The sequence below is a fragment of the Sodiomyces alcalophilus genome (genome assembly GCF_042370955.1).
Source record: "Sodiomyces alcalophilus JCM 7366 unplaced genomic scaffold ACRALscaffold_1, whole genome shotgun sequence".
Lineage (NCBI taxonomy): Eukaryota > Fungi > Ascomycota > Sordariomycetes > Glomerellales > Plectosphaerellaceae > Sodiomyces > Sodiomyces alcalophilus.
Window position 1 is genome coordinate 4852648 of NW_027263532.1, and position 21965 is coordinate 4874612.

Genomic DNA, 21965 nt, shown 5'->3' on the forward strand with positions numbered 1-21965 from the left:
GCGTTTCGAACATTTCAAACGTTCTTGGCGATGTAAATGTCCGAAGCATTGGGCCCATCGAGGGACAGGCCCGACCATTCCCGACTAACAAGAGAACCCATGTCTACCATGTAAGACAATGTCGGCGACAATACAACGTACGGCGATGCTACATGTATACGTTGTAATCAGATGTTGGGAAAACGACGTTGCAGGTAGACAAGAACGGAACGAAAAGGAGATTATGATGGTGCATCCTGATAATATTGTCACATATTGCGGCATGGGCAGACGTTGCGATGAACCATCGGAAGTGGTTGTACGTCGGAAAAAACCGGAACGAGCGGGATCGCGGGAGATTATTCCGGCAGTCTTTCTTCATTTTAGTTTCCCATTTAGAACAATCTTAGATCAGCTTAGTCACATGATTTGTCATGTGACTTTCTCCGTCCGATGCTGCGATGCAACGCGGGGCTCAGATCTGCCGGTCCCGTCGTTAGACTACCCCACCCACCCACTCAAGGCAGCAAGGGCGGTACTTTCCCTGCCCTGACGCGTTGTCCAAGGCTGCGAAGCAATCCATCAATCCTCCGTCCCTGTGCGGATCAACAACCCTTGTCTACAACAACGTCGCATGTGAGAAGAATAGACCGAATCATGGCTGAATGACCAACTTGTTTATCCGACTATCAAGTCCGACTTTCGTTTTCACCATCAACCCGTCTTCGAAACTCTGCCGACTGGAACCCCCTCCGTTTGGCCATCACGATGAACGGCACATCAATACCAAAGCCGAGCCGGCCTACGAGCTCGCAGGAGCTCTCTGCCATGGCAGAGGACTTTCAGTTTCAGCATACGATTCCCTTTAAGTACTGGGCTCGCTCCGCCGATACTCTCTACCAAGAAGTGCGTCACCTTTTCCTCTCTCGTGATGCGATGGGAAGTAAAGTTGACTCCTCAGTCTGCTAACCAACACCCCAGGCAGGGTTCGCCATGGAGGAAGGCGACTATCGAAAGGCCTACCTCATGCTCTGGCGTCACTCGATTCTAGTCCTCAAGCACCTCAACACGCACCCCGAAGCGAAATCCCCCATCAACAAAATCATCGCCAAGCCTCTCCGAGACCGACAGAACAAGGAAGTCTTCAAGCGGCTCGAACAGCTGAAGCCTCTCATCGACCGAGAGTACGAAGAATGGAGGTCGATGGCGGCATCCCAGAAGAGGATAGAGGCCGAGCGTTCCCACTCGAGAGCCCAGAGTTACGAGAGCTTCTCTGCCCGCGACCCCACCCTAAGCGGCAAGGCCAAGGTGCTGGATGTGGGGGATAACCAGGACCTTGCCATCGGCCTTGCGCAACGAGACTATCAGCTTCGAGATGCGCGGAAGAGGGGGACATACCAGGCAGGCGTCACGAAGGAGCTGGAGATGGAACGACGGAAGGGAGGTGCATGGGACGAATGGAACGCACAGGGCTATACGGCCCCGCCCGAGTCCGAACGCCAACCCGAGACGAAACTCGAGCCCAACTCCCCCGAAGAACCAATACACGACATAGACGAGGATGAAGAGTTGCGGAAGCAGATGGAGGCGACGCGGCGCTGGCTGGATTATAACGCCATGGACGGGGAAGAGGATACCCCGCGAGTCGAGGATGCTTTCCGCCATACCATGAGCCCGAGCTCGACTACGGCTCCGAGCCACCAAAGCCCGACCAGGGGATTGACACGAACACGAACCCCTTCCTTGCCACCGCCAAGGCTTGCCAACCGGCCGTATCATTATCCTTCCATCTCCCAACCGAAACCTGTTGAGACGGAGGAGAGGGCTCATCTTGACCCGCGCCCGGCTCCGATGCCGCCGCCGCTACGACCACCAAAGGAAGCCGTTGCGTCCGCCCGAAGACCCGACTCTGGACCTCCCGAACGGCCTCGAAAGGTGGCTGCCGAGCCCACCTACAAGCGACTGCCTTCTCCGACAAGAGGGCCACGCCGGCCTCCCAAGGAGCAAGCTATCGAGCCGCCCAAGAAGGAACGCATTGCGTTCCGCCCGGCAGCCTATCTGGAGAACGGCGATCCCATCCGGCCCGTCTTTATCCCCACCCGTCTCAAGGAGGAGTTCCTCAAGATTGCCTCCGAAAACACCCGGAAGGGGCTGGAAATGTGCGGCATGCTCTGTGGTAGGCCCATCAACAACGCGCTTTTCGTCAGCTGCCTCCTCATTCCGGAGCAAAAGTGCACCCCCGACACGTGCGAGACGGAGAACGAGTCGGGCATGCTGGAATACTGCATCAACGAGGATCTTCTGATGCTCGGCTGGATCCACACCCACCCGACCCAGACCTGTTTCATGAGTTCGCGGGACCTGCACACCCAGGCTGGCTACCAGGTCATGATGCCCGAAAGCATTGCCATTGTGTGCGCCCCGCGGCATGAGCCTTCGTATGACCCCTCTGCTTCCATTCTTTCGCGCGGTAGTACGCATTGCTAATTCGGTGCGATCAGATATGGCATCTTCCGCCTCACCAACCCACCTGGATTGCCTCACATTCTCCAGTGCACGAAGACGGAGACGTTCCACACGCATGACATTGACAATATTTACACGGGGGCGGGCCAACCCCACGGTCATGTCTACCACTCCGACAAGCTCGATTTCTACGTTCACGACCTGCGACCGAAGCGATAGATGTTTGGGAAGTGGATTTTCAGGAAGGAGCTGGTCCTAGAAGGGAGTGCGATGAATCTGCAATCGACCTTTGTCTTGGCAATGATGAGAGCGTTGAATCGTTTTGCTTCACAGTTGGGTTTTGATTTCGTGCGCAGCCAGGCGTTGGCGGGAAGCCCATGACGGGGTGCTGTCGTCCCTCGAAACTGGGTAATAGAAGTCAACTAGAAAGACAGGACAATGAACAAAGGCACGCGACATACGACATATGGGAAAGGTAACCATGGGTTTGTTTGCAATATTAATTCATACTGCAAGTGTAACAGCGCTTTGAGCTTGGGAAGGGCGTTGAGGGTCCGGATGATCGCAGAGAGGCACTACAGTCTACGGTATTGATTCTCGGGCCACAGCCGGTATCGAGAATGCAATTGATGTGATTTAGATCTCCAAGGAACACAAATACACGGATTATTGGGGTGAAGCGGCAATGGATAACTAAGCATGACGTTAAACCTCCACGGCGGCTCGCATCCAGCGTCATATCTGCACAATCATTATCCACACGTCCTACGTGTCAACCTGACTCAATTCCAACTTGCACTACTTCATATTCATTTGGCGTCAGCCAAGTCCTTACTTCGTATGGATGTACTGGTGTAGACGAGTGTTGCTACTTTATAGTCGATGACGTTAAGATGGAGCCATCAGATGAAGCTGCAAATCCACCATCACTTCCTTATAAGACATGACATGTAACCAGATGGTCGACATTGGGGAAGCCAGCTACACAACACTGTCAAAGACATCTCCTTGATCAATTGCTTCTACTTCTGGACGTATTCGATACACCCCTTTCTATTTGCATTCACCAGAGACACAGCATCGGATATGAGCCACTCGGGCAGCAGCCAGTCGAACGTCGGTCTCCGGTCGACTTATGAGACGGGGGACCAGCAGAACTACAGCATCTCCGAGGTACAAAGGGAGGGTAGGGAACATGGAGTCAATACCATGGCACAGAGTACGCTTTTCACCTGAGAATCCCCCTCACTCCAACTGAACTGCAAACATCAAGCCTTGAAGCTAACATGGATACAAAAGACCACAACAAGATTGTGGATGAGCTGCGTGAAAGAGACGTGCGTTTCTTCCCCACGTCTTCCCCTTCTACTCGGCAAGACGAAGGCCGTTCAGACCCTACTAATACCACTACCGCCACTCTAGATCCAGAGGCAAATCGACGAACGATACAAACATGAACCAGGCTATGCCGTACGTCATTTCTACCTCCCTTTTGCCAGGCTTTGCACAGCCGCATCCAACTCATCGGCTCAAGAGGGCTAACTGATACAACGGACAGGCCAGGATGCATGGCAACGAGCCGTCCAAGGGCGCCAAGATCGACGCCAGCATCGCGCGAGAAGAGGCCGAGCTGCTCGAGAAGAAGAAGCACAAGACGGATAGCGTCCCGGGCAAGAAGATGGAGCAGGGCACCTCCAAGTCGGAGTGGAAGCAGGAACTCGATGCGGAGGCGCAGGCGGCGCGGACGGAGCATAGCAGGAGCGGTGCGAATACCGGCAGACAGGGCGGTATGGAATATGTGTCGCGGAAGTAGCAGCTTGCGCGAATAAGTTGACTTGGGGCTATGGTAATCCCGAGAGAATTTAATTGCATGTGGCCTTGAGTGGTGTCCTCGACGTTACTGATCCTGTTGCTTTGTGCTTGTAAAGTCGGTCTTAAACTCCCGGCGATGACGGACCAGGATAACGCAAGGTCCCAGACTTTGGAACCATGCAAGTTGTTCGGACCCTCTCTGTGTCGTGCTTTTCTGCACCTCGTTATTTTACCCCGTGTGCATTGGTCGTTCAAGTGCGTAAAAGGGGTGGATCTCAACCCTGAGGACTCGGGAGTCAGGACCCAGATACGAGATACCCCTGAATTGGAGTCTCTTGACTCTAGTCCGAGCCTTGTCAGGAGAACCTGTCGAGATATGGTTGAGCACTCATACTTTAAATATGGTTCTCTAAGAAATGTCCTACCATCCCACGTCTTATGCCTCCAGTATGGGTAGAATCCGACTTGCATATCAGGGATATATCCCCGTCAAAAGGGGAACATGCTACACCACTCTGTAGAACAGAACTCGAATCACCCTTTAGTTTCGTATAAGGGGCCCTTGATGATTAGCAGAAGTGGCCCGTAATTCTGATATAATAACCAACTTGTAGGCCATTAAGATAATGACTGTTTACCGCCACGCAATGCTACAGAGAGTGCCACGATGCCGGCGAGGCCCCATGAGTCGGCTACTCGGTATCATTGCATTTACCCTTCCGACGCGGTGCTTTCCATGCATGTATCGTCCTCGTCCTCCGCGGCATAATTCTCTACGTGTATGGATACGATTCGAACAAGTCCCGCTTCCTCAGTACGAATATAGACCAGGTGCAAACGGACCCACAATGTCCTCCACGAGCTCTAAACCGTCCAGAACATCCTCCCATCCCAAGACATTCTCCCGCGGCACCCGTGTTACTGTGACATGGAGAGGCTGCTGCGGCCGCGTTTCCTCGACCAGCCGATCCCACGTGGCCCAAACAGTGCGCAGATCCACGTCCCATGAAATGATCAGGCTGATTTCGGTTCGCCGCCAGTGTGACTGGTAGCGGAAAACGCAGCTATATCCTCTGGCGCCGTTCCAGAGTTCCATGAATCTGAGGTCGGGCATGCGTCGAAGCACTGCCATTCCCGCGGCCGTGAGCAAGTCCCTCACGCCGTCCTGGTCCTTATGCGGGCTGAGTAGGGGGGACGTCAGGGCCAGGTACTCGAGGTCCCGGCAGGTGCGCGTGATTTGCAGCTTCGCCAGCGGGTAGAAAAAGTCGAAAGCATCGATGATGAACGAGACGCAGAGTGTCTGGATGGGGCAGGTTAACGGGAGCCTGCCGAATGCTGCGCCTAGTCTCGTACTGGTCGGCACGGTGCGCCTGCGGGCCGAGTCGGCCGAGTCCTCGAAGATGGATAGATGGCGCAATGTTCTTGGTAGGTGGTTTTTGAGAAGTGCCACGTACTCTGTGTATCTAGTCAGCATGAAGCTATGGAAGTAGACAGCAAGAGGCAGAGCGCAGGGCAACACAGCATGAGGTTTGTTCAAAATACATGGAACCTACCAGATTCAAAGACCATCTCAGGGGGTGGGTCTTCATGCATCTCCTTCTCATGACGAAACCAGCGGAGGTTGGGTAGACTTTGTCCCATCAGACTCGAGAGAATGTCAGGCGAAAGTATCTCGGAGTTTTGACGAATGCGCAAGTTTGTGATGACCTCGACTTTGGGAAAGTCTATCTGTCTTCGGCGTTGACCCCCCCTGGCCAAGTCCGTACGCCATGGCCAATGGCGAAGACGAAACCCGAACCTCTCGAAGACGACTTCGCCCTGGTGTGGAGAACATGCTCCCAGATCCAGCGTAACTCCGGCTTCGTCGTGTCTTGTCCATGTCGATAGGATGCCCAAGAGTCTTGTGAGTGCGTTGAAGAAGATGTCGTCGTTTCTGATGCGCTCTGGGTTAGCGAGTAAAAGGCCAGGGAGAGGAGAAATAGACGCAAAAGGGAAACAAAAAAAAAAAAAAAGAACAAGAAAAAGGGGTGACTGTGTATTACCTGTCCCTTGGGTCATCATGATTGTCCATAGTCCATCCACTATAATATACACACGCGATATCTCTCGCGAGGTTCACGCGCACGGCTAGCTCTCGAACATAAGTGCGCCGACGTTCGTTTCTGCTGACAAAGTTTTCAAAGTCTTGAAGGCGGTATTGGTCGAGCATTACTCGCCGAAAGGTTCGAGGCTCGAATGCAAGCTGCCATTCCCTGCAGACGGATGCGTAAATCGGTAGGCGATGACGTTTAGATCGAACAGTGCAGCTCTGGTCGCCGAGGGCATCAAGGACCATGATACGGAGCTCCGCGGGTAGTTGTGACCAGCCTGCCATTGCGATATTGGGTGGTGATATTGCGTGGTGATCTGCGTAGTGATGGTGACGAGCCGCGTGCGGCGTGGAACGGTCGAAAGTGAAGTTCTCCGTGATGCGTCACGCAGTAGCAATAAAGGGGTCCATGGGACGACTCTAGCCTTCCGTCTCGGGGCGACGTTGACTCTTGATTACCCTCGTGTGGCTTGCCCGGTTGCCACTCGTCAGGTGCTTACCTGCGAGAAAAGTAAGAAGGCACGACCGCAAGGGAATCAGTCCAAGCCATGTGATATTCGGAATCTGTTATAATGATATCTGTATCGGCGTTCAGCATATTCATTCCCCCTGAAAATATCCGAATAGGAGCACACATACTCTAACTCAACCGTTGTTCTCGCCAACTTCCGCAGTACCAAAGGAGTACGAGCTGTAAAGCTCTATCCTACCTAGGTACTTATATATTTCACTATTATGCTATTGTCTCTTTTATTCGCGGCGGCTGGTGTTAATTATGTCAGTAATATGCTTCGCAAGGGTATACATCTTTGGAGTTGATATTCGAGTCTTCCGAGTTGCTTTAACAATCGTGTATGAGTTCATTACGCAGTGAATCTCAGGTGGCTAAGAGTGAATAAACCCTAACTAACCATAAGTCTAAGACTATCTGACTTCCAATGCGTTCCCGAGACAGGTTAGATAGTAACAGAACGGCCGAGGAAGCAAGCAGAGTCCTTCTTGTGATTACCCCCGGGCCACTAGCTAGAAACATTGACGATTACATGAAATATCATTATTTTCATAACCCTGGATCATTGGATAGTTTCGAATAGTTCCATTTGCCTTGGGAGGGGATGACAGGACGTGTAGAGCAAGGTGCCGAATATTCCAACGGACATGATTAGGCAAGAATAAACGACAGAATAAGAAATTGTTCAGCTCGTTAAATCAGAGATACTGTTCGTGAAAATGTATCTGTGATCACTGATTGTTGCAGCAGAATGTCTACATTATAGTATGGACATTCAGGGGAAATAGGGGTGGATGGGACTAAAGATCCACTGCCAAGAGGATTTCTAAGCAAGGGCAGGGTCTTACTGGAATTTTCTTAGAAAACTACAGTGGCTATAGCTCACTCTCATCCCTATTCTTCACGACACATCGACGATACCGTCTGTCGCGATCAATGGTGTAAGGCCAAACAGCGCGTCTCAATTCCCCTACGCAAACAGACATCATCTCGTTTTCACGACCCTCTCCCTCGAGTCCCGGCTCCAGCTCACTACCGCCTGCGACGATTACTGGTCGCTCAACTCTCATCATGAGTCCAACAGAAGAATTTCTGAGATACGCCAGTGAGCGACTCCGTTCTGCCATCTCAGCTTCTTTGGTCCATCTGTCTGACTCTCAGCAGGCCCAAATGAACGGCGCACCATAAGTCGTGAAGATGTCGGGTTCTACCATGCCGTCATCATCGGAGCCGTCTACGACTTTGAAGGCCAAAGTGATATTCTATCGCCAAACTCCTTCTTCAACCCCCTGAGGCTTTGCATTGAGGAGCACTCTTTCCTCTGTGTTACTGTCGGCGACATGCACACAGACAAGGCCTTTTATCAGCGCGTGCCCCGGATCAACCTGGAGGAGCACGTTTTCATCGAGACGGGCCACGGCTCAGTCACTGCCAAGGGGCGTGAATATGACGACTTGGAAGCGATACGATGGACGCTGGCGGCCAACTTGGACCGTCCTTTCCCCAGAGGCATCCCACCTTGGAGGATAGTGGTCACCCCAGTGCCGTCCTCATCCTCCCGATGCTTCATCGCCTTCTGCTATTCCCACACCATCGGAGATGGAACAACCGGGCTATTATTCCATCGGACGTTTTTACGTGCCCTCAAAGCTACCACTTCCAGCGACAAGCCGTTGGCCAGTGTGGTCGAGACGCTCCAAAAGCCGTTCCCAATACCATTCGACACTCCCGAGACGCTCCCCATCTCCTGGTCGTTCCTGCTATCGCCGCTATTATCTCTCGTCTTCCCACGCTTTCTCGTGGAACGGCTCGGACTGCGGTCTGGCGCCGCAGCCGTCGATGCCGGGACGTGGACCGCCTCGCGCATCCACTTTGATTCCGACAGGAGTCATACAAGGATAGCGTTATTCGAGATTGAAGCCGCCGTGTTGGAGGAGGCTCTTCGCGTTTCGAGGGAACATGACGCCAAACTTAGCGCTGTGCTCGGCCAGCTCGTGGCCAGGGCACTGAGTCGAGGCATCCCCGATAAAGGCGTCACCAACTTTGTGTCACAGACACCCGTCAACATGCGCAGAGCCATCGGTTTACCGGTGGACCAGACGGGCCAGTTTGTTTCCGCAAGTTATGTGCGCCACGACCGAGAGCCATGCGACCCCGGGGGTAAGGACAGCGACAACGACGGGGGAAATGGCGTCTTATCCGAGCGAGAATGGTCTGCGGCAGCCTCAGCGACGCGGGAGTTTGCTACGTGCGCCGTTACACTCCAAGACCAGCCCATCGGGCTCCTGAGGTACCTTCCTAGCATCAGGAAATGGACCCTAGGAAAGATCGGGGAGGTGCGAGACTCGTCATTCGAGGTTAGTAATGTCGGGGTCTTTGATGAGGCGGCGATAATTGGGGGTGACGATGACCATCCAGGCCGGCCCCGGATGGCAAAGGTGGTTTTCGCACAACCGGGGCAGGTGGCGGGTCCTCCCATCACGGTCAGTGCCGTCAGTCTTAAGGGTGGAAGCTTGGTATGCACATTGACGTGGCGTACTGGCGCCTTGGGAGTAGCGGAAGATGAGGAGGAGTCATTCGTGGACCGGCTTTGTGCGTCCATTCGAGCCGACTTTGAGAGCCTGAGGTGAGCCGACGGGCGGGCGAACTTTCCATGAGCTTATTCTGAACGTTGTCGCTGTCGGGGTTTGATGACACGGATGTTTCCATCTTGCCTGTACACTACATATGCCACCTAGCCATGTCCCCGCATCGACGAAGGCCGGAGGGGCCGGGGTCGGTGGGGCTAGAGCCGCTAGACGACCGGATCCGGGCCGAAGAGTGGAGCGTCGACCCCGTGTGTGCCGGCTTCGGGCTCAAGCCTTCAAGTGCTATTTGTGCAACTTTGAACTCACGCAACGTGATGAGATGCTTATCAAAAGTCTTTAGATTTTCTCCCTCTGGGACTCCTGCATGAATCCGCCATGGTCTGGATCATCTACAAGCTTGACTACAACGCAATGTTCCACCATAGGATACTCTCTGACTCGATTGATATCGATTAATTCTCCGGGGACTTGACGGCAAAGATCTTGTATGATCCTAATAGCATGACAATTAGCCGGATTCAATCTACCGTACGGGGAGGGCACACACCAATCCACTCATTCAAATCAACATCACCAATATCAGAGGCCATCTTGGCAAGATTAGGCTGGACAGCAGTGTTTTCAGAAGCCGTCTCGGAATCTCCAGGCGTGCCTGTGCTTTTTGGACCGCAGCAGCCTCCCAGTGTCTCCGAAGGTGAATCTTTGGAGCAGCTGTCGCCGCCTTTGTTGACCTTCTTGGTGCCGTCGGGAAGGGTATCCATGTATACATTCAAATCGGCGTTGGCGTCCTGGATCAGCACATCTGCATATGTTGGGTTGTTCCGTTAGTTACCGTGGCACCCGGCATAACCACACACCACCCCGGGAAACCTACCGGCAAACCCGGCTTCTCGCAGGTACGTCTTGTACTGCTCGACCAAGCTGGCGCCAGCGATGCACCCAACATAGGCGGAGACGCATTGTCGCAACTTGTCCGACAGTGGTTTCTTCGCCAGGATGTCCGAGATGGCAAGGCGGCCGCCAGGCTTGAGCAGGCGGAACACCTCGTTGAAGACGAGCTGTTTCTCATCCTCCGGGACGAGGTTTACGACGCAGTTGGACAGGACTACGTCGGCGATGCCGGAGGGAAGCGGAATTTTGGTAATCTGTCCTTCGACGAACTCGACATTTTGAGCACCGGAACTGGCTTTGTTCTTTTCTGCCAGCGCGAGCATGTCCTTTATTCGGGGTGCATGTTAGAATATTCGGTCAAGGTGATGAGAGGGCTAGGTAAAGCAGCTGCGCAGGTAGAAATAGAAAGAGGGGCTTCTGAGTCTCTAACATGCCTTGTTCATGTCTACGCCAATGGCCCGACCGGTAGGACCGACTTTCTTGGCGGCAAGGAAGACATCGAAACCTCCGCCTGATCCGAGGTCAACCACTACTTCACCCTGTGATATTTCCCAGTTAGTCTGTTGCGATTGGTATTACACCCTGCAAGCGAAGGGATAGGTCACAGTGCCATATACCTCTCGTATGCTGGTCATGGCCAGAGGGTTCCCGCAGCTCAGTCCCAGGTTAGACTCGGCCGGGACGTCTGCAAGTTCCTCTTGGGAATATCCAAAGGACTGCGCGACCGAAGTGCCGTAGCCGCGGCTTAGCTGGGCGGCATCGGTGGCCAGGGAGCCGTAGTGCTGCGAGACGGCCGAGTAGATGTTCTGGGTGTCCATGGCGTGATAGGTTGGAGGGGAAGTATCAAAAAACGGGATCCAGGTGAATTGAGATGATTGACGGTGGTGTTTGCAGTTTGTGTTGGGTCAGAAAAAAAGGACTCGAGGAGGACGAGGTTGGATATATATATCTGGATCTGTGTGAACTACTCACGTGGATAGCGTTGGGCGTATTTGGCATGACATTGCACATAAAGAAAGACAGAGCCCAAGAGGTATAAGCTGTTTATCATACAGAATGCCATTGAATTGTTCCTGATTTAGGTGGGACTGCATCCAGTGACGTCGTGACTTTGCCAAAAGGGGAAATATTTCGATATGTCACCGGGCTAGGGGATGCAGAGATGCCGATTCAATGCATAAGCGCCCGGTCCGTAGAAGCAGAGATAAGTGGTGCGCATCATAATATCATCCGTCTTGAATTCATCGTCATCGGGAGTGAGTCCCTGTCGGCTTCCGCTCGACTCACAAGTTTCATGGACTCATATCTTCATGACTTTATCATATGGAACACCCAGGCCCAGCCCAGGCTCACCAGTGAAGCCTTCTACAGGAGCATGCATATAGTGTTCAGCGGCCGTTATAAAGGGTTGATAGTGTCCAGGACGGAGAAGACGCTTGTGCTTATAACTCGACAGCCTTCCTCGGGAATGGTGGCGCACCGGAAACCTGGGCCCAGCCGGTCGCTCAAGGCGCGCAAGTCAAGCCGGTTGCAGCTTTGATGGGCAATAATGGCGTCGGCGACGATGCACGGGATGGTTGATTCCCCTGGGGCCGGCTGTGGGAAGCGGGACGCAGCTTCGAAGAAGATACTGGTCGACGTATTCCCGTCCGTGAGTGGCAAGGGGAGACTCTCTCTCTCAGTGGCACGATCATATGAGGGAAGAGATTCTGGACGAGGTGAGGTGTTCTCGTCACACGATCCACTCGGTGATTGTGGTGATGATGGTGCTGGCGGTGATTCTGATAGAGGTGCTAATGCAGATGGTGGTGACTCTAAGGAGGATGCCGAACAACGTTCGCCTGGCCGGGGCATGTCCACCTCAGTCGGGGACGACCCGCGTTCGTATCCATGTCCATTCGGTTCCGAAGGCATCTTTGAAGTGCACCCTTGGGTATTAAGATGGCCAGCAGCGCAGCGTGTTCGAAGCTCCGTCAACTCGGACTGCAGCTCGGCATTTGCGGCCAGTGCGCGGGAAAGCTGCGCGCGTGCCTCGTCCAGCTGGCGCTCCAAGTCTTCGACATGCGCCTTTCTCCGGGCGCGATGGCGACGTTGGTTCTCTCGGACGCGTATCGTGTTATGTTCTTTGGTTTTCAAAGACCATTTGAGTGTCATTCCAGGAGATGTCATGGTGAGTGAAAATGCTTTTTCTTGGGTTAGAATGCGGTGATGGATGACTGTCGACTGTCCGGAAAGCAAAAGGAGTGATATTCCGATGACCGGCTGAAAGGTTTCCTTTTTGGGTACATTCTGTGATTAGTCATCACATCTTCGTAAAGCCTGTGCCGTTTTCCTAACGGGTAAATTTCCAGAGAACGTTGTTTGAATCAAGACAACTACCAGTTTCCCAGATTCAATTACCTCAACTTCATCGCCGGCCCGGACTTGCCTGATACGAACGAAACTATTGAAAGCCCCTCGAAAGAGTTCTGCGATAAACGAGAAACGAGCGGCCGCCGACGCCAGGTCATCGGGAACAGTCTACGACCACACCGTCTTGTCATACTCGTCCATCCATTCCGTGAACTCTGGCCCCGCAGCCGCCCAGCCTTTGATTCCTCCCTTCAGTATCAGGCTCTGCAGGTCCTTGTCACCCTTTTCGGTCAGATAATCGGCCAGCCATCCAGCGGCGCGAGTCCCACGACCGGCAGACGAACCTGCAGCAGTTTAGCCAACGGCCAGCCAGCTCAGAGTCGCATCGTTGTAGACGTGGAACATACCGCAGTAGAAGATGACTTGTTTGACACCAGCCGCCTTGAAAAGGGCATAGAGGGTCGGAATCGACGGGTAGAGCGACTGGGCCGGTAGGTTGATGGATCCGCGCACCGTGCCGCCCTGTAGAGATGGGTGGTGTCAACGACTCGACCTAAGCTGAGTGGGACGCTGAAGTTAGGGCGCTCTCGCTGCTCACCTGGTGATCGTTGCGGCGAACGTCCACGATAACAAAGTCATTGCTGGTTAGATTCTGGCCCCGCCGCTTCAGAAGGCCCAGGACCTCTTCGCGGGTCAATGACGCCGGCTCGGAGGTTTTCGGCGTCGGGTAGGCGGCATGCCACGGGGCCTCCGGGGCAGCGGGAGCTCCTGTTTCGGGACCGGGAGCAGACATTTTTGGGGTCGAGTTGGGACGGACTGGGAGTTTCGTACGGTCGGTCTGGTCGGAGAGGGGTGAGTCGGCTGCTATGGAAATATGTCTCCGAGGCTTTGGTAATGTCGTGATCAATGTACCTTGGTAGTGTGGTGTTTGGGAAGGCGGGGAGCTATAGCTTGTCACTCGACCATTTTGATTGGTTTGTTGTTGACATTTCCAAGGTGCACTAGTGTTAATGGGCCACCGTAGACCATCTCGCACTGTTGGTACGCTTAAGCGTGACGGAAATGTAAGTAGTCGTCTTCCCGTCGCAAGAGCACACATCGCATTGAATCGAGTAGTAGTGACCTGGGTGCACCGTCTCTCCTTAACACTACCTTGCCGTTACTGACTTTTCTAGGAGAGAGTGGACGGGATTCCGAGTTTCGAGTGGGTATAATTGAGGGAGAGATGAGAATTGACTTCTTATCGTTGTGCTGTTGCTCCTTATCGTTATCGTTATCATCCTGAGTGAAGTATGTAGCAAGCACGATGATTATGTAACCTGGACCTCAATCCAAACACCAAGTACCACCAAGCCACTGGAATGTCACGCTTCCCATCTCAGCCACCGCGTCAGCTGGGAAACCAAACCTTCTACATGTCCTGACGCGGCGCGGTGCAACCATGATTCATGGGAGCCAACCCATCAATGATCATCCACCCGCGTCGACACAGCCATGGGTTCCATCCAGAGAACCGATTCGTCCTCCCCAGGCACCCACATCTCCCACGGCGATGAAAGGGCCCGGAAACCCGACGCCGAGCCGTTGCTGGGCTCCGATCCCTTCCTCGGCCATGATGTCGACGACGACGACGCCGCCGCGGCAATGCGTCCCGTAACCCCCGTCGCAGTCGCCGACGCCTACGCCGACCCTCGCGACGCCGCCGCCGACCTCCTCCGCAAAATGGGCAAGCCCGCCGACCACCGCGTGGCCGTCACCCCGCAAGACGACGAGCGCGTGCTCCGCCGCATCGACCTCTTCCTCCTGCCGCTGATGCTGGCCGTCTACTTCCTCCAGGGCATCGACAAGACCACCCTCGCCTACGCCTCCGTCTTTGGGCTCATCGAGGACACCGGCCTGCGCGACAACCAGTACTCGTGGCTCGGGTCCGTCGTCTACATCGCGCAGCTGATCATGCAGTTCCCCCTGGCCTGGCTTCTCGTCAAGCTGCCCATTGGCAAGTTTACGAGCTGGATGGTCGCGCTTTGGGGGGCCACCCTGGTTCTCATGGCGTGGGCGCGTGATTTCCCGTCGTTGCTCGTCGCGCGCTTCTTTCTCGGTGCTTTTGAGGCGAGCGTTGCGCCTAGCTTTGTGGCCATTACCCAGATGTTTTGGCGTCGGAGGGAACAGCCTCTGCGGATGAGCTATTGGTATGCCATGAATGGCTTTACTAACATGGTAGGGCAGACTCTTTTTCTTGCTCGTTTCTTCCCCCCTATGAACCGTGTCCACAGTGCTGACGAGTCTAGTTTGGGAGTCTCATCACATACGGACTCGCCAATATACCGTCCTCTCTGAGACCGTACCAGGTCATCTTCCTCTTCTTCGGCGTCGTCACCGTCACCTTCTCCTTTGTCCTGTTCGCCTACATGCCCGATTCGCCCATCGAGGCCAAGTTTCTCACCGACGAGGACAAGCTGATCGCTATTGAGCGGCTCAGGATGAACCAGACGGGCGTCATGTCTCGGCAGTGGCGGCATGACCACCTGCGCGAGTCGCTGTGGGATCCCAAGACGTGGCTCTGGTTTGCCCTCATCTTCTGCATCTCGTATGGCCGTCCCTGTTTTTCCAACACGCCTCTGTCTTCGATCTCCGTTTTCTGACATTTTCAACAGAGTCCCGTCAGGCGGCGTGTCTACGTTTGGCCCTCTGATCGTCCAGTCGTTCGGCTTCGACTCCTTCACCACTATCCTGTTCAACGCCCCTTTCGGTGTCGTCCAGCTAATCTCGACCATCGGCGGCGCACTCGTCGCCATGAAGTACCACAAGAAGGGCCCCGTTATCGCCGTGCTGTCCATCGCACCTATCGTCGGGTGTGCCGTGCTGCTTGCGACGCCGCATGACCCCGCCCACCGGGCGCACTTGCTGGGAGGCTACTATCTCATCTCCGTCTATCCGGGCATCAGTCTGTCATCCCTGGGCTCATTCGCTGGCTTCTCGGCCGTTCAACAAAGCCACCATGATCCATTCCGCTGACCAACCCACTAGTCCCCCTCATTTACTCGTGGTCGGCCGCCAACACAGCCGGCGACACCAAAAAAAAGTGCACGTCGGCCGCGCTCTTCGTCGGCCAGTCCCTCGGCAACATCATCGGACCGCTGCTCTACACCCCATCGGAAGCGCCCGAGTACTTCCGCGGCCTGCAGTCCAACCTCTTCCTGTACTGCGCACTCGTGGTGTTGGTGGCCGTAACGACGGCGTACCTCGGGCATCTCAACCGCGAGCACAGCCGCCGGCGCGTTCGGCTGGGCAAATCCGCCTCCATTGTCGATTACAGCTTGTACTCGGCCGAAGACGCCGATCGGGCACGTCGCCTTGCGGAGTTGGCCAGGGCGCAGGACACGGAGGCGGGAGACACGGGAGGGGCCGACGAAGGGTCGCGGGATCGCGTCGGCTCCCGGGCTTTTGACGACATGACCGACTTGCAGAATGAAGAGTTTCTTTATGTTTTTTGACTGTGGTTGGTGTCTGGGCAGCTTGGCAACCCATCGGCGGCTCGGCGCAGACGTCTGCTCCGTCCGTTTTTGGGTATATTATTATCGCTTGTGCCTACCTTTCAGGGCCCTAAGCGAATGTCTTTAGAAGAGATGCTAGATGGCCTCGGCTTTTGAAACTCAGAGGCCTCATCCACGAAAATAGTGGCTGTATAATTATATTATCGACCAGGATAGGGGGCGTTATCGTGGACAACGGTTATTACCAAAGTCGGATTAGGCAAGGCGGCGACGCCATGTCACCTGCATTGCGACCCTAATCAGCCTGTATTTTGCGCAGAAAATGCCTGCGCCATGATGCCAAGCGCTGCAGGTTGGCTGCCTGGTGATCATAAGACTCAATGGAATGGCAATTCCATTCATTTGACATGTGGTTTGACACCTCAACTCTCACTGAGCGCCAGTGTCTCCTTACTATATCTCTCGTCAAGTCGTGCGATATATCGCCAACAGACAGCAGATCTACGTATAATTACAGGATCAAGTACGGTCTAGCATCGCGACGCCCCGCCATGAGTTCCTCATCGCGCAACGAACCAGAACCACCCATGGATCGAGACGCAGACACAGACGCAGCGCCCGAGTCGCGACACGAGACCAAGGCATCGCAAGCAGAAGCAGCACAAACAGCACCATTAGAACCGGAAACAATGCCTCCCGCGTATCCCCTCATGGACGGCATCGAAGGCGAAAGCGTTCCCGCCTATAGCGAAACCAACACCGACGATCTTTTCAGCCGCATCGAATCTCTCCAGTCTTCAAGTTCCTCCTCGCCCTCTTCCCTCGTCCTCCCCATCACCAAAGTCGAACCCCTCCCCAATACCGCAACACATCCGGACGTATCAGCCGCAGACTTCGCCCGGCTGGTCGAGTCGCACGAGCTCGCCTCCGCCATCGTGGCTTCCTTCTTCCACGCCATAACCACGCGCCACGAGGACGCCGTGCGCGATTTCGTCTCCCGCGGCCTCGTCTCCCCGGACGTCACTACCCTGGGGGGCGAAACCCCCCTCCTAGCCGCCGTGCGCGCCGGCGACGGCACCACGCTCCGCACCCTCGTTTCTCTAGGCGCCACGGTCGACGAATACGGCACGCCCCTGGCACCGCTGCCACGGTACGGCCATAGGAAAAGAAGGACGCCGCTGCAGCTTGCCGCCGCGCTGGGCCGGCTCCCGCTCGTCAAACAGCTGCGCGAGGAACATGGGGCGGACGACGCGCTTATCGCGCCGGATGGGGAGATGGCGCTGCGTCTCGCGGCGCGAAACGGACATGTCGACGTCGTGGCGTATCTGCCCTCCCGGCGCGGCGGGGCGTGGAAGCGGTGGAAGGCGGCGCACGAGGTGGAGATGCGGCGGATCCGGAGGGTGGCGGGCGGGATGGTGAGGGTGGCCGAGTTTGTCTTCTGGACTATCCCGCGGGCGGTGGTGTGGTCTTTTCCCAAATGGATGTGGAGGCAGAGACACCGCGTGATGGAATGGTGCGTGCGCCAGGCGAAGGCTTTCCCGGGCCGCGTCAAACGGGCGGTGAAGGCGGTATCGCGGGAGGTGGGTAGGATAGGGGCGGCGGTAGGGAGGGGGACGGTACGTGCGGTGAAGGCACTGCCGGGCGCGTTGGCGAAGATGGGGCGGGGGACGTGGCGTGCTGTCAAGGCGTTGCCGGGGGAGTTGGCCAAGTTGGGGCGGGCGATTCTTCGTGCGGTGAAGGCTCTACCGGGAGAGATGGCTAGGTTGGGGCGAGCGATTTGGCGTGTGGTGAAGGCGGTGCTGGATCAGTTGGCCAAGCTGGCAACCAAGCTGGGGCAGGCAATTTGGCGAGTGGTCAAGGCCACGCCTAAAGCGGCGATGATTGTGCTCACCTGGATCTGGGACGGGATGAAGTCCGTTGGCGGTGCGGTGGCCGAGGTCGGGATGAGGGTTGTTGCGCTTCTGCATACGGCGCTTGTCGCCGTCTTCCAGCTCTTCCGGACGATCACGTTGCAGGACGTGATAAACGGGTGCAAGGCGGTGTTGCAAGCCGTGTTTGTCTCGTTTCCTCAAGCGGTGGTGGGGTTCTTTGCAAGGGCGGGCCGCGTGGCATACGAGGTTCTCAAGACCATGTTTGGATGTGCTGGGCAGGTGTTCGCGATTCTCGTTTACCTGATCTGGCTAATCTTGACATGGCCGCCGAGGCAGGTCTGGAAGATGCTGGAGGCTGCTGGGAGGTCGGCGAGGAAAGGGGTTGAGGAGATTCTTGTTTGGATGGATCCGAAGAGGATGCCGTGAGAGATGTTGGTTTAGCATGTATTATATCATGATCGTTCTGGAGTTTCACAAGTCCTAGTCTCTGGGGAGTAATATCTGGGTCGGGATGTTCTGATATCAGCTGTGCTCATATAAAGACTGCACGCACAATGCACGAGGCAGAGAGCTCAGGTTACCAGCATCAGAGTTGACCAGCATACAACGTACAACGTACAGTGACGAGACAAAACTGTCGAGCCAATGTACTTACAACACCACGTTATAGGTGTGTGTAGGTAGGTACTCATGTCGAGTTACTGTAATGCCGACAAGTACTTCGTACCAGTACAGTAACGGCGGCCAGTAATCGCGAGTGTCTCGATTCCTCGAATGAGTCGAGTCCAGAAGTACCCAGTACCGCAGCCAAAGAGCTTCCATCACAGTGGGCCAGGGGACAGGTACAGGGGCCGTTGGCCTGCCAGTCGCCCCACAGCGTTTCGGGAGACCCCGGTACATCGGGAATGATTGGCGCCGAAGGACCGGGACGCGGGGCACTAGAGACCGGGGTGGGGTCTCAACGTGCGCTAAACCGCGATAGGAAGTAAGTAAACAATGGCCGATAAGGATTCTTGTCTCGTGTGAGTCGCGACTCGACGGCAAACAACACGTCGGTTTCCAGGGTTTTGTTTTGGTTCTGTATAAATCCGATATTTGGGTTGGGTTTACGTTCTTCCTTTCTCCCACTGCGCTTTCTTTGAGACGAGTGGAAGAAGACTTAACCCGGTACGACTCGAGAGGAAACCATCTACAATGTCGTCCTCCGCAACGGCCGATATGGATCTCCCTATTGCGCTTCGGCGAACGCGTCGCAGCGTCAATACTACTGTCAAGGCCAGCAGCAGCCGTGACGGTTCCACTGAACCGTCATCCACTTCGCGTACACCCAAAAAGACAACATCCAAGAGGCGAGTCCGATTTTCGGATCCTGGGCCATCCGCTACAGGTCTGACGCCAATGATTCGGAGGACGTCTCTCAACCGTGGCACAACACCGCGAAAAAGACGCCAGTCTACTCCCGCCCACCATACATGTCCCGGCAACGGTCTTGTCTCCTCTCCGTCGTCAGCCAGCCCCTTCCCCCCAACCCCGCTGGGCGGCGAGGTACGCCTCCTCCCGCTCCGCCAGGTCCTCGACGGCCGCATCCAACGGCGCATCCGTCGCAACGGGCTCAGCGAGGAGATGAACACCATTACTCAGGAGAGACGCCGTCGCGCCCGCGAAAGCCAGGCCGAGCTGGACCGTCTCCGGGCCCAATTGCGCGAGAAGGACGCCGAGATCTACCAACTCCAGAACGCCACTGTCGTGATCGACACGGACCGCATCTGGGAGTTGGAGAAGCAGCTCGAGGAGTTGCGCGACCAGCTCGACACCCGAACGGTCGAGAACGAGAGTCGCGTCTACGATTGGACCATGGCGGCCCGGGGTGGTCGCTTTGCTGACGATTTCATGGACGTCGATCCCATGGACATTGATCCCATAGAGGACGATGAACAGTTTGGGGATGATACCGTCGCCCAATTGGCCTGCGGTACACCGTCGCGACGGGCGAGGGCTACGGCTTCGTTCCCCACGCCGCCACTCACCAGTCCTGCCGTCGAGACGCGGTATCGAAACATCCCTGCGACTCCGGCATCGTCCGCGAGAGGAGAACAGGTCTTGCCTGTGATAACCCCGACATGCCATGCGGCCGTTCAAACCTCCTTCATCATCGACCCGGAGAAACAAGAGCTCGAGGACCAGCTGGAATCTCTACGGTTAGAAATGTCCAAACTGGGCAACACCCTCGACTCGTACATCGCCCTCGCAGGACGTCTTTCCGAGCGCATGTCAACCATCGCCCCTCAAAATGACAGCAACCATTCTACCACTACCACACCACACGCGCAAGCACACGCCGAGTTGGAATCCCAGCTCGAGTCCCTCCTACAAAGCATCGCCGACCGCTCCACAGCCCTCCAATCCCTCACATCCTCCATCACCGCCCTGGGCTTCCCCGGGAACGACGCGGGCTCGATGATCTCCTCCATCGCAACAGGCTTCCGCACCGCGCGCCTGGAACTCGAGTACCTAACGCCAGGCGAGATCGCCGTCCCCCTCACCTCCAACGGCGCCGCGGTGCTCGACCTGCTCCTGACGCGGCTCCGCGCCCTCGCGGCGCAGGCGCGCGAAGACGAAGCCGACATTGACGAGTACCACGCCATCGAGCAGTCGCTGCGCCAGCAGCTCGGCGCGCGGGTCGAGGCCATGGACGCGCTGTCGGCCGACCTTTCGCGCGCGCGGGACCTGCTCGCGCAAAAGGACGGTGCGATCCGCGAGCTGGAAGTGGCGGTCGACAGGCTCAAGGGCGCGGCGGGGAGCTATGCGCGCGACGTGGCCGAGTTGGAGGCGCTGGTGGGCCGGATGGAGGGGGAGGGGGAGGAGCAGCGTGAGGTGTTGGCGGGGAAGGATGAGGCGGTGGCGGAGCGGGAGCGGAGGATTGAGGCGCTGAGTGGAAAGGTTGCGGCGCTGGTGGAGGAGACGGAGGGGTTGAAGGTGAAGATTGGCGAGGTGGAGGCGGCGAGGGACGAGTCGGGACGGAGGGCGGGGGAGGCGTTGGCGGTGCGGGATGCGAGGGTTGCGGAGCTGAGGGGGGAGGTGGAGCGGGTGAAGGAGGCGTTGTGGAGGGCGGATGAGATGGTGAAGGATCTGAGGGTGGAGAATGGTGTCCTGCGGGGGAATCTTGCGGAGGAGAGGGAGAGGGGACGAAGAGCGGTGGAGGTCGTGCGGGAGGAGCTGGAGAAGGTTGTGAGTATGAGTCGCGAGGTGCTTGCTACGCCTGCGAAGAGGTCGGGGAGGAGTGGTAAAGAGATGGAGGGTGATAAGGAAGAGGAGGGCGCGGTTATGGCTTCTCGACGAGGGAGCCTGCTGGCTGGGGATCTTGCACGGAAGCCCCGTGGGAGGAGGAGGTATGACAGTGGGTTGGGTCTGGTAGAGGGGGACACCGCGGATGTTTGAGAGGAGAGGGAAGCTGAGGCTGGAGTTATGATGGCATGAGTTCAATGTTGGTATATTATATGTTGCGCCTGGGGATAGACGGTAGATGGCGTCTAGGCTTGTCTTGATTTTCCTTTGTACCTACCTAATCCACACCAATACGGATCTTTCTTTGGTATTACCTACTGACTCGTTGCGTGGATGTATAACCAACCCTCTTGGCTCTGGCGATGATTCCAAGGATATTGAAGATTTTAGTCGCTGTCGCTTCTGCCACCAAGGATTACATTGCATGAAATTGAAAGGATAAGATTCCTGATAGAATAGAAATGAGGCAGTGGACTTACTGGACTTGACTGGAAGATAAGAACAAGTCAAAGTCATAGTCCGGGGATATGATGTAGAATATCATCTTGGCGGACTGACCCCTGAGCGCAATACACCTAATTGGATGTCGACTTTTACCGTATCGTTGACTATATAGGTATATATGTT

At 55.6% G+C, this 21965-nt stretch overlaps 9 protein-coding genes across 9 annotated transcripts; 6 read left to right on the forward strand and 3 right to left on the reverse strand.

Moving 5' to 3' along the window:
• Positions 1-551: 551 nt before the first annotated feature.
• ACRALDRAFT_1038074 (uncharacterized protein) lies at positions 552-3158 on the forward strand. Its single transcript, XM_071015082.1, has 3 exons — positions 552-885; positions 961-2417; positions 2481-3158. Exons 1-3 carry the CDS (start codon positions 748-750, stop codon positions 2662-2664), a joined length of 1779 nt encoding a protein of 592 aa, XP_070879995.1. The 5' UTR covers positions 552-747; the 3' UTR covers positions 2665-3158.
• A 266-nt stretch (positions 3159-3424) lies between these two features.
• On the forward strand, positions 3425-4551 carry ACRALDRAFT_1059305 (uncharacterized protein). Its single transcript, XM_071016010.1, has 4 exons — positions 3425-3664; positions 3745-3782; positions 3868-3915; positions 4004-4551. Exons 1-4 carry the CDS (start codon positions 3532-3534, stop codon positions 4256-4258), a joined length of 474 nt encoding a protein of 157 aa, XP_070879996.1. The 5' UTR covers positions 3425-3531; the 3' UTR covers positions 4259-4551.
• Positions 4552-4891: 340 nt separating this feature from the next.
• ACRALDRAFT_205166 (uncharacterized protein) lies at positions 4892-6896 on the reverse strand (the record flags this gene model as incomplete). Its single annotated transcript, XM_071021621.1, has 9 exons — positions 4892-4907; positions 4973-5067; positions 5105-5712; positions 5811-6200; positions 6290-6305; positions 6377-6422; positions 6470-6718; positions 6796-6830; positions 6873-6896. The coding sequence occupies 9 exons, from the start codon at positions 6894-6896 to the stop codon at positions 4892-4894; spliced, it is 1479 nt and encodes a 492-aa protein (XP_070879997.1).
• Positions 6897-7928: 1032 nt separating this feature from the next.
• On the forward strand, positions 7929-9487 carry ACRALDRAFT_1053486 (uncharacterized protein; the record flags this gene model as incomplete). Its single annotated transcript, XM_071015779.1, has 2 exons — positions 7929-7962; positions 8019-9487. The coding sequence occupies 2 exons, from the start codon at positions 7929-7931 to the stop codon at positions 9485-9487; spliced, it is 1503 nt and encodes a 500-aa protein (XP_070879998.1).
• A 317-nt stretch (positions 9488-9804) lies between these two features.
• On the reverse strand, positions 9805-11168 carry ACRALDRAFT_1078525 (uncharacterized protein). Its single transcript, XM_071018785.1, has 5 exons — positions 10954-11168; positions 10771-10875; positions 10320-10662; positions 9993-10247; positions 9805-9938 (listed from the first exon to the last, which is right to left on the reverse strand). The coding sequence occupies exons 1-5, from the start codon at positions 11152-11154 to the stop codon at positions 9898-9900; spliced, it is 945 nt and encodes a 314-aa protein (XP_070879999.1). The 5' UTR covers positions 11155-11168; the 3' UTR covers positions 9805-9897.
• Positions 11169-12594: 1426 nt separating this feature from the next.
• ACRALDRAFT_1073400 (uncharacterized protein) lies at positions 12595-13588 on the reverse strand. The gene is made up of 3 exons (XM_071018096.1): positions 13287-13588; positions 13096-13210; positions 12595-13032 (listed from the first exon to the last, which is right to left on the reverse strand). Exons 1-3 carry the CDS (start codon positions 13479-13481, stop codon positions 12857-12859), a joined length of 486 nt encoding a protein of 161 aa, XP_070880000.1. The 5' UTR covers positions 13482-13588; the 3' UTR covers positions 12595-12856.
• Positions 13589-14095: 507 nt separating this feature from the next.
• ACRALDRAFT_1059302 (uncharacterized protein) lies at positions 14096-16518 on the forward strand. Its single transcript, XM_071016009.1, has 4 exons — positions 14096-14905; positions 14977-15275; positions 15343-15632; positions 15716-16518. The coding sequence occupies exons 1-4, from the start codon at positions 14183-14185 to the stop codon at positions 16180-16182; spliced, it is 1779 nt and encodes a 592-aa protein (XP_070880001.1). The 5' UTR covers positions 14096-14182; the 3' UTR covers positions 16183-16518.
• A 1263-nt stretch (positions 16519-17781) lies between these two features.
• Positions 17782-18635, forward strand: ACRALDRAFT_1059300 (uncharacterized protein). Its single transcript, XM_071016008.1, has one exon. The coding sequence runs from the start codon at positions 17937-17939 to the stop codon at positions 18477-18479; it is 543 nt and encodes a 180-aa protein (XP_070880002.1). The 5' UTR covers positions 17782-17936; the 3' UTR covers positions 18480-18635.
• Positions 18636-19247: 612 nt separating this feature from the next.
• Positions 19248-21491, forward strand: ACRALDRAFT_1045864 (uncharacterized protein; the record flags this gene model as incomplete). Its single annotated transcript, XM_071015417.1, has 1 exon — positions 19248-21491. One exon carries the CDS (start codon positions 19248-19250, stop codon positions 21489-21491), a length of 2244 nt encoding a protein of 747 aa, XP_070880003.1.
• Positions 21492-21965: the final 474 nt, after the last annotated feature.

Coding starts and splice junctions, on each gene's coding strand:
- ACRALDRAFT_1038074 (XM_071015082.1), top strand. CDS start 748: ATGAACGGCACATCAATACCAAAGCCGAGCCGGCCTACGAGCTCGCAG. Junction 886..960: donor CCGATACTCTCTACCAAGAA/GTGCGTCACCTT, acceptor CCAACACCCCAG/GCAGGGTTCGCCATGGAGGA. Junction 2,418..2,480: donor GCCCCGCGGCATGAGCCTTC/GTATGACCCCTC, acceptor CGGTGCGATCAG/ATATGGCATCTTCCGCCTCA.
- ACRALDRAFT_1059305 (XM_071016010.1), top strand. CDS start 3,532: ATGAGCCACTCGGGCAGCAGCCAGTCGAACGTCGGTCTCCGGTCGACT. Junction 3,783..3,867: donor ATGAGCTGCGTGAAAGAGAC/GTGCGTTTCTTC, acceptor CCGCCACTCTAG/ATCCAGAGGCAAATCGACGA. Junction 3,916..4,003: donor AACATGAACCAGGCTATGCC/GTACGTCATTTC, acceptor TACAACGGACAG/GCCAGGATGCATGGCAACGA.
- ACRALDRAFT_1078525 (XM_071018785.1), bottom strand. CDS start 11,154: ATGGACACCCAGAACATCTACTCGGCCGTCTCGCAGCACTACGGCTCC. Junction 10,876..10,953: donor CCATGACCAGCATACGAGAG/GTATATGGCACT, acceptor GAAATATCACAG/GGTGAAGTAGTGGTTGACCT. Junction 10,248..10,319: donor GCGAGAAGCCGGGTTTGCCG/GTAGGTTTCCCG, acceptor CAACATATGCAG/ATGTGCTGATCCAGGACGCC.
- ACRALDRAFT_1073400 (XM_071018096.1), bottom strand. CDS start 13,481: ATGTCTGCTCCCGGTCCCGAAACAGGAGCTCCCGCTGCCCCGGAGGCC. Junction 13,211..13,286: donor TTCGCCGCAACGATCACCAG/GTGAGCAGCGAG, acceptor CCATCTCTACAG/GGCGGCACGGTGCGCGGATC. Junction 13,033..13,095: donor ACAAGTCATCTTCTACTGCG/GTATGTTCCACG, acceptor AAACTGCTGCAG/GTTCGTCTGCCGGTCGTGGG.
- ACRALDRAFT_1059302 (XM_071016009.1), top strand. CDS start 14,183: ATGGGTTCCATCCAGAGAACCGATTCGTCCTCCCCAGGCACCCACATC. Junction 14,906..14,976: donor TGAATGGCTTTACTAACATG/GTAGGGCAGACT, acceptor TGACGAGTCTAG/TTTGGGAGTCTCATCACATA. Junction 15,276..15,342: donor GCCCTCATCTTCTGCATCTC/GTATGGCCGTCC, acceptor CATTTTCAACAG/AGTCCCGTCAGGCGGCGTGT.
- ACRALDRAFT_1059300 (XM_071016008.1), top strand. CDS start 17,937: ATGGCTAGGTTGGGGCGAGCGATTTGGCGTGTGGTGAAGGCGGTGCTG.